Source organism: Formica exsecta, unplaced genomic scaffold, assembly GCF_003651465.1.
Source record: "Formica exsecta isolate Colony F162 unplaced genomic scaffold, ASM365146v1 scaffold21, whole genome shotgun sequence".
Taxonomy (NCBI): Eukaryota; Metazoa; Arthropoda; class Insecta; order Hymenoptera; family Formicidae; genus Formica; species Formica exsecta.
In genome coordinates, this window is record NW_021849398.1 from 3,148,929 (window position 1) to 3,158,552 (window position 9,624).

General features: G+C 37.9%; 1 protein-coding gene across 2 annotated transcripts in view; it reads right to left on the reverse strand.

The window, feature by feature from the left end:
* LOC115235084 (nephrin-like) overlaps window positions 1-9,624 on the reverse strand; it is a 397,929-nt gene that overhangs the window by 49,672 nt on the left and 338,633 nt on the right. For both annotated transcript variants that reach the window (XM_029806647.1, XM_029806646.1), the window contains one exon: window positions 2,716-2,921. In XM_029806647.1, the coding sequence (XP_029662507.1) occupies window positions 2,716-2,921 (206 nt within the window). The remainder of the gene's footprint in view (window positions 1-2,715; window positions 2,922-9,624) is intronic.

Genomic DNA, 9,624 nt, shown 5'->3' on the forward strand with positions numbered 1-9,624 from the left:
GATAAACCTTCGAAACGTGCATGAACTAAATTATAAAAACCCGTACTGATAAAATATTTGAATTCTGCAAGCGATGCAAGCAATGATAATCGATTACATAATATATAATATAATAGAATTATGTGTGCTTGTACATTTTAAATGTAATATAACATTATAATATCGAGTGATTTAACGTAATTTACATAGTAATTCACATAAGCTCAATATGGGCAATCCTTTTCGATTGATAGGGAAGCTAATCAGAAAGCAAAGTTTTTGACGATACAACGCATTCAAAAACAGAGCAAAATTATACAGATGAGATAAGAATAATAATAAACAACTTTTAGTTTATCATGCTCTAAAATGAAAGCTTTTCGTTCAGAAAAGAAATTAAAGTTAGAAATAACATGTTACGTAACTCTAATCTAACTAGGAGATTTCTCTGTAACAATTAAACTATTAACTTACTTACGAATTTTATTTCATACACACTATTTTATTAATTTCTACAAAGCTTGAGAAATGGTGTTTGCTGCATTTCTCTCGTTGGCGACTGGTTTCCATTGTTCACGAACTTCGTGGAAGAACCAGGACATTTCCAACGAACATTTTCGCGTGACAAATGATATGCTGGAATTTAACGAGTTAATTTGTAGCACCTAAGTTTCAACATTGGCGGGAGTTGATGTGCCCTCGCAAATTATGATGTTCGGTACGTGACACGGAAGAGGAATAGTTAGAACGTATCGTTTCCGGATGCGAGTATATTTCGAAAATACGAAGATACATTTATGCAACAGGATGAATGCCGCAGGGACAAGCAACCGCGATTAATGCGCACTACTCTAAGAGTTAAGCTCTTTTCATGCGAGATCCTTGTTAGAAAATTCAGTATCCGCCAAATAGAAATATAAATCGGTTGTACCTAGTAACTTATCCCCTTTTTCTAATCTTTGCGCACATTTTATACCGATTCCGAGTGTCTTGTGCGAAGATCGCAATCATTTTATCAAATTTATTATTTTACGTAAAAAAATGCGACGTAAATATACAATATATATATATATATATACAAAGACGTGAACTCTCTCTTTAATGCTACATGTAATGAAACGTTAATCGTATTTTTTATCGTGGATTGATGTTATTCCGACGACGAGTGTTTCGTACGAAAAAGCTTTTATCTCTCGATCTAACAGTAAGATTCCCCAGGGGAATGACCGCATTCTAATAGTTTTTTCCGAAGGGTTACTACGTGAAACGAACATCCAGTAAATTGAGGAATCATGTAACGAAATTTCTTTCCTGGAAAAGCGCTCTTTGCACGATCGCTAAAAGAAATGTCCAGTTTCGAAGTGGACGTCGCTTTTGAAAAATCTCGTCCTTTTCCAGGATACATTAAACTTTTCGAGATGTATAGTCGAAGCAGCGCTTTAAACGGAGATCAAACGTCTTTTGTGACAGGTAAATGGTGTTGCAACAACGACTACGAGAAAGGAAGACAAAAGAGACGTGAATTGTAATATAAAAAAGATACTGTGCGCGAGAGATTCTTTTCTTATGAAATAAAGAGATATACTCTTCTCCGATATTCTGTTATAATAATTTTCCTTTTGAATATTATCTAATGACATTCGCAGGTTGAATTATCGAATTTTTAGCAATTCTAAAATGACTATGAATGAAAGCAAAGTACAATAAAAATTATTTCTTCAATTCTATTAAAGCAACATGATAATAGAAATATTTTTTTTCATTGAATATAATATAAATATATATATCATAGAAAATTAATCATAGAAAATATGCATAGATCAACTTAATGATTTTTTGAATGTCCTGTTTAATCAAAATTAATCTAATTTAACACGTACATCAAGAATAACAGATAGGGATATGATGTAGATTGATATAGAATATAAAAAACGCGAGGCAGCCAACAGATACAATGAAGATTACGTATTTAACTATCCCAACTATGTGAAATTGACTAATGGAATTTGCTTGCATACTGTTTCCCGTTGAACATGTATTTTCACGAATCGTGCATAATAGAATTCTATCGAAGTTCTACCGCTGTAATCAATAAATTATAACTTTGCTAATACTGTTCGCGATTATTTTAATATTCTTCAATAATTGCAATATAAAGTTATTCATTATCAGTTACATATAAATATATTTTAAATAATTATGTATTATATGAAATATTATATGTAAAATATACGTGTGAAAAGAGCAATTTATTCATGCAATTATTCGCATTAATCGATTCGTTTTGAGCTACCTGAGATATTAACAGAGATTAATGTCCTATGCATGATGATTGAATTAACCACGTTGAAAAGTGATAAAAGTTTTAATAATCGTTATAAAATAAGTTATTAGTTTTGAAAATGTAATGTAAATTATGCTGATTATTGCAAGATTAAATAATCTCTAATTAAATAAAAAAGTAAATTTGGGTAAAACTATTCTCTTTACGATTAATTATGAATTTTGAAAATGTTATAACTTTTTACTGCTCATCATTAATACTTATCACATTAGCACATTCTCTTTTATAGAATGTGCTAATTAAATTGTCAAAATTTAGAAGTAAAGGAAGGTGAAAAATATAGTATTATATTTTCTGTTATAATTATATGATTTGTATGTAGATTCTTTTACAAAGTTTTTGTAGATATATATTTCAGGCATGAGATATATGTTATTAAAAAAGATACAAACCTATCACTGTCAGATGAATTCTGGAGTTTCTGGTCGGACTTGTGGTAAAGTCCACTCGGCACCTAAATTCACCTTCGTCCTTTTGCTGTATGTGGTTAACGCTCAAAGTTGCTGGTTCCGTTGTTGTCCTGAAGAACGCCCGATCGTTGAGTTCTTTATCCTGCCAATGCGATGCTTTATCCGAGTTCTTGCCGCGTAGATCGTAACTGAAACAGATATTTTCATTTTATATCCTTCACTTGTCGTAGATGCGAGAATATTCGACTTGTCATAAATATAATATCGCGAAATAAAGTTTGTGCATGCAACTGGTATAGGTATTATGAAAAAGAACAAAAAGCGAAGTGAGAGAGATAAGACCGGATATTCTAAACAGAAATGTATAATCTGGTTTGTGAGCATAAATAACATGTAAGAGATAACAAAACGATCATTTAATCTTTGTAATCTTTAATCATATTACATACGTTCATCATTTAATCTTTGTAATCTTTAATCATATTATATACGTTATAATAAGAAATTAAGAGTGTATATCGATATAAAAATTCTTTGATGTAAAGACCAAATTTTTATGACGATAAAATTCCTGGAAGAGATCAAAGATAGCTTGTAAATTTGTAAATTAAATTTGTATTGTTCGAAATATTTTATTGAAATAGATTACTTCTTTCGCAAACATATTAAATATTCCTGGGGGTCGCACTCCTATATATTTATAGATTAATAAAAAAATACTAAATTTCTCAAAAAATCTATAAAATTTAGAGAGAGAGAGAGAGAAGGAGAGAACAAGAAAGAAAATGCGTAGTATTTGCAATACGATCTCTCGTATAGTATAAGTGAAAATTGTATTGCGAATAACATGTTCAGGCATGACTGCGCCATGTGTCGCTTTATGTTTTTTGTGTCGGAAGTAGGTAGCGGGTCGCGAGAAAAATAAAGTGAAGCAAATGCAAAACTTCAGAAGTAATATCGCGACAGGACGAGAATTTCGTTAACTCCCTCACTCTTTAATACGTTGAACGCTTCGCGCATATTTGATGCAGGCGAGCAAGTTGGATAATAGAGAACACATATGACATAGTAGAGAAAGAGAGAGAGAGAGTACAATTTCGTTAATTAATTTAATACGCGATATGTGTGTGTGTGCGTCCGGTTCTGTGTAAGATAAACTTTACATTTAAAACTTTGTACGCTAAATATGTACTAGAAACTGCGTAATATATTTAATTAAATGTAAAAAAATCTCGCCATAAAAATTCTACTATTCCCGTCTCTTTACCACATGTGTGTATTGTAGAGCACAAAGAGAGATTCGTTTTCAAAATTCTTTTTATCACATACACGCGTAATGATATTTTTCGGAAAATTCAAAATCATGGAAATTTCAAATCACACTTGAACGTCTCTCACTTCATCTAATCCGTCATCTTCTCTAACAATTCTCTAACATTGGTGGTCAGAGCCGCCAATTTTACGTTCGAGCGTGCCCTGTTGTCGCATCGACGATACAGAAAAAGAATCATGTGCCAAGTTGTACACTCAGGGTGTTAATTAAGAATGTATCGGCCAGCCGGTCGTCCTCCATACTCGAGTGCACCCGGGGAGGAAGCCGCGCTGCAACCGTCCAGACAGACGCTTCACCGCAGATCGCCCCGCGGTGCGACCCAACCCCCCAACCCCCATCCCCTCTCGCATACCTCTCGCCACCGGGACATCGAGAGCATCGAATTTGCGGAAATACCACGAGTGCCTCGCCTGGTAGGTACCAGATTCGGCCGCGCGTATCCGGACGGACCGGAGGAGGAGAACGAAGGGGGACTAAATGGTACGGCTAGGGCGTCATCGGGGGAATGAGGGGATGGAGAGGCTGGAAGGGACGGCGTTGTACATTCCTCCGGTGTATTACGAGCCAGTACACCCGCCAGCTGGCGAAGCGTGTACCGCTTCGTCCGAGAGCGCGATCGCATGCTCTCCCATATGCCTAACAACAACGATGCGGTACTTCCGCGGACGCATTCTCTCGCTAGTTGCATCCAACACGTGTGTCGACGTAACATATGTATGCACGCGCGTTTACACACACGCGTGCGCGCGTACAGTTGGCACGGAGGAGGTAGAAGGTGGAAGTTAACCGAAACAGAGAAGTTGACGCTCTGCAATAGCGCGAGCCAAACGTTAAAGCGAGAAACTGCTCTCTTATATATATATATATATGTAGCGTACGTGCAGCGGGCAGCGTCGAGAGATCGGGGGTTCCAAATAACCGGCTGGTTGCTAGATAGGCCAGCAGAAACGATTAATTATACAGCACGGCGCGCCTGCAAATTGCACCACACGTAGTACGTCGTTCGAAAGTTACAGGATACCGTAAGGTCGCACGAGCGACGGTACCACGGACCGAGGAATGGCGTACACATTACCTCTTAAATTTGTCAAGGTTGTATGTACTGCGACGCGGTATTAAGGGAAACGCGCACCTTTCACATTCTCTTTTTATCACACGAAGGGAGGAGGACACATTTATCTCATGAGAAATTGAATAAATTAAAAATGGTTTCTTACAAAAATATTCAAATTAGCCCAATCTGCGTATATATAAAAACATTGCGCTTCTTGAATGCGTGTAGAAAATATGAGAAAAATTAATGACACAATAATTATTACGATATAATAGGATTGAGGTATTCTAATCAAACTTGTAATATACGTAAGGATATATGCTTGACTATCGATATTGCAACGCATTGCAATGTCGTGTTAACGACATTGCGCGTGATACACAGCTAGCGTACAACAGATTAGTGGTCGGACGTTCATATCGGGACGTGGTTATGCCTGTCATAAGCCAGGGCGACCAATTATAGCGCAACATCTCTGCGTTCTCGGTCAGAACATACTACGTAACGTTTCCGTTTCCGGTTGCGCGATCGTACGAGAAAGTTGGCAGAGAGTTTGAAATCAATCTCGCTCGTAAGCAAAATACACGCTGGGACTTTATAGTGAAAAGCCAACCTATAATCGCATTGTGAGGCGAGAAATAAATTTTACATTGCTAAATATTGTTTCCATATCTTAGGCATGAATATCCATTCAAGAAGGGAATAATAATCAGCCGCTACTTCTTCGATCGTGTTTAAAAAGAATGCGATCTCGTGTACCATTGCAATTTGAATTTTCATCGTGCTTAAGAATGAGATTCCGTTGTAGCCATCGGACTACCGGATACATAGCTGAGTGTACACTTTGTATACTTCGGAATATGAAATCAGCGTATTAATGGAGGAGACACGATAGCCGCATAGCGTGCGATTATAGGATACGGTATAAAAGAAAGAGAAAAAGACAAGCGTATATTACAACACCGACGGGCGTTTAACAATACGTCACGCACGATTGTTCGCCCGTGTAATAATTCATGTTAGATTTATGCTTTGTTATACCTACGTTTTCATATTCCGCTAATTTTTTATTTTTTTCTGTGTTTAATGTAATCATTTCTTTTCATCCATTAAAAGGATACAGGTTTTCAACAGAAAAAAATAAATGCTCCTTTTTAATTATTCAATGTGATTGTATAAATATATCTAATATATTATATAAATAGATATAATCTTATAGATGTGTGAGAGTATATTAAATAAATGTTTGATGAAAAAAGTGTGCTTTGATAGAAATTTCCTTCAAACGAATCCGTGTTTACAATCGTATGTTGTTCCTCGAGAATCGCGCAAGATTCGTCAGAACTGCAAGTTGAATTTCAAGACGTCTCTAAAGTTTATGACACAGACGCGCCATCGGTTTTAGATGAAGTTCAAGCATCGCCGTGGAACGTTACAAAAATGCGCGACTATTTAATGCCTATAAATTTACTATAGCGCAGCAACTGTGTTTAATGTAATCATTTCTTTTCATCCATTAAAAGGATACAGGTTTTCAACAGAAAAAAATAAATGCTCCTTTTTAATTATTCAATGTGATTGTATAAATATATCTAATATATTATATAAATAAATATAATCTTATAGATGAGAGTATATTAAATAAATGTTTGATAAAAAAAGTGTGCTTTGATAGAAATTTCCTTCAAACGAATCCGTGTTTACAATCGTATGTTGTTCCTCGAGAATCGCGCAAGATTCGTCAGAACTGCAAGTTGAATTTCAAGACGTCTCTAAAGTTTATGACACAGACGCGCCATCGGTTTTAGATGAAGTTCAAGCATCGCCGTGGAACGTTACAAAAATGCGCGACTATTTAATGCCTATAAATTTACTATAGCGCAGCAAGAACTTCCGCCGGGGGGAGTCTGTTTGCGCGCGGCATTTCCGAAACTACCGTGAAAGTTTCGAGCTCTCGTAGGAAAGGGGATGGTAGTTTGCAATGGTACGGCACGGTGTTGTAGCTACAGCGGGGGCGGTTCGTCGTAAATTCCTACAAATACTGTAACAGGTCGACGCGCTCTATATATAACGACCGACGCTCGTCCGTCGTTATATTACGACGGTGTACGTCGTTATGAATTTTATGATTCTGCGCGCCATAAGTAATACGGGAATTTATAATTCTGCTCTTTCTCCCTTTGAATAGCGCCGCGGGCGTTTTGCGAAATTCGCGGCCCGCACGCGCGATCGTTATACAGTTGGAAATTTTTATCTTACACGACGACCGTCGCGAGAAGATGAAGCTATTCAGCGTTAATGAGAAACTTTTCGTCCCGTCGAGTTTTCTATTACATAATAAAGCGAAGTAGAGTGCGCGATTTTAGTTCGCGGACACATTTTAGCACTCGACTTGAAAAAATTAAAATAATATTAATTAAGGTTTATTTCTCTCATCTTTCATTTTAACATGTATCTAACAAATGTAAGAAGATAATTAAAAAAGGGACTATGACCCAGTAACTCTTAATACGCTTTTGGTCTTAATATATATTAACAAAGATACGCATTCAAAAATGTACTGAGCAGCAATGCTGAAAAGTTCATTGAATACGGTATCACATACAACGTGGTCTTGTACAATATCTCTTGGACGCAAGTCGTATTATTATCCTATAGTTCTACGACCTCTATATATTCACCGCGATCGAGCAAGATAGCACTTCCGTCAAAGCCGCCTGATCCCATCCGGAGAGGTATTAAACGGAAATCGTCGACAGATGCGTCCGGCCTGCAAGACTCGCAGACTCGGATTAATAACCGAAGATCCCTCTCGCACAAAGAGTTAATTAGGCTTAATACGAAATACCGCGGCACGTGTCGCGATAACTCGCGGCCCTGAGTCGGCTGGAAGCCGGCTTTCACTTCCTCTCTCTCTCTCTCTCTCTCTCCATCTATGTGTCTATCTATCTGTCTTGTGCAGAAATCTGCGATTCCGCGCATACTGCGCCGCTTGGACATCGGACGTGACGATCGTGCATTCCCGATGCGTGGCTGCCCGGTACATAAAGGACGTGGCGACCCGGCCGTTCGTTGTGCCTACGGCACACCGGAAGCCGATCTGATAGAATGCACAGACAATGAGGGCTCCTCTCTGCCGGAGGAAGCTGCTGCCGTCGGCTTCGACGGTCCGCGTGCCCCATTGATTGGTACGCGCAACGTACGACCGGCTGCCCTTTGTGCCCTACCTTGCTCGCAAAGTGCATTCACCTTGCAGGTCATATTACGGTTTAATTGAAGTTGATGCCGGCCGCCTGTAAAGGCCCGGACGATATATATCGTGGCCGGGGATCTTGGGAAATGTAATTCGCGAGATTAAAGTGGAACGCGGGTCAAAGGATGTTAATCATTTTTAGTGCCGAACCCGGTGTCCCAAATTGTCCCACTCTTTTCGTACGCTCGAACCAGTCGCATACTGATCGTACTATTCGGCTGATGAATATACGGAAAATATAACTCTTTCGGAATATTTGCGGAACAAATAAAACATCTCAGGAAGATTGTATTTGTATAAGGAGTTAACGATATTATATGCGTCTCGCGCGACATGTAAATTTCTATAATATCAAGTAATAATTACACTTTGAAAATATATATATATTTTTTTTTTTTGGAAATGTTATTTTTATGCAATGTCCCGACTAATTTCTGGCATGCTTCGATTGTTTATATGAGATCGTTGTGATAACGATTTTTCGATACGAAACGGCTTCAGTTACTGTTGAACGCCGCAACGTCCAATATATCGAAAATCCGATTAAATCTAAAACGTCAATGAATCAATTTAATCGAAATAGACAAAAATACGATTGTCTTTTCGATTATTTGAGTAATTCGATTTCGGGAACTGAACGGTTTCCCGACCAGTCATTTATCAAATAAGCCCAGCTCTAGAGACGAATTCGGATAAAATAACCATTAAATAAATCTGTAACAAAACGTTCACTTAAATTTTCATATCAAGCATCCGACTAAAAATTTTTTCCATATTTCTACGATTAGTCCTCGTATTACGACAGCGACAAATGTTCTTTTTTTTTTCTCTCTTTGAAACAAAACTAATAAATTTTGGAAGTCTCACAGAAACATGTTTTGCCTATCTCGATACAATATTTAACTTTAGAAAACTGACAATTTTTGTTCTCAACAAAATTGTCTTCTTGACAGTCGGCAGCTTGAAGCTTTTCAGAGATCTCATCGGTCTATATATAAATCCGCATTCGCCACGATGCATCTCGCGAACGCGATAGCCGTTTCAGTGGTCGGAATTATTATTCTCGGACGTCCCTTCGGCGAGCTCGTAAAAATTGATCCTTATCGCCGAGAAAGAGAGAGAAAGAGAGAGACACGCTCTCCGGATGTTCAATTAAAGCGAGCCGCTCAAACGCGTCGATATACGGCGCGCCTAGATGCACCGGCAATGCAGACGGTCCCCCCCCCCTACCCTTTCATCCCCTTCGGGGGG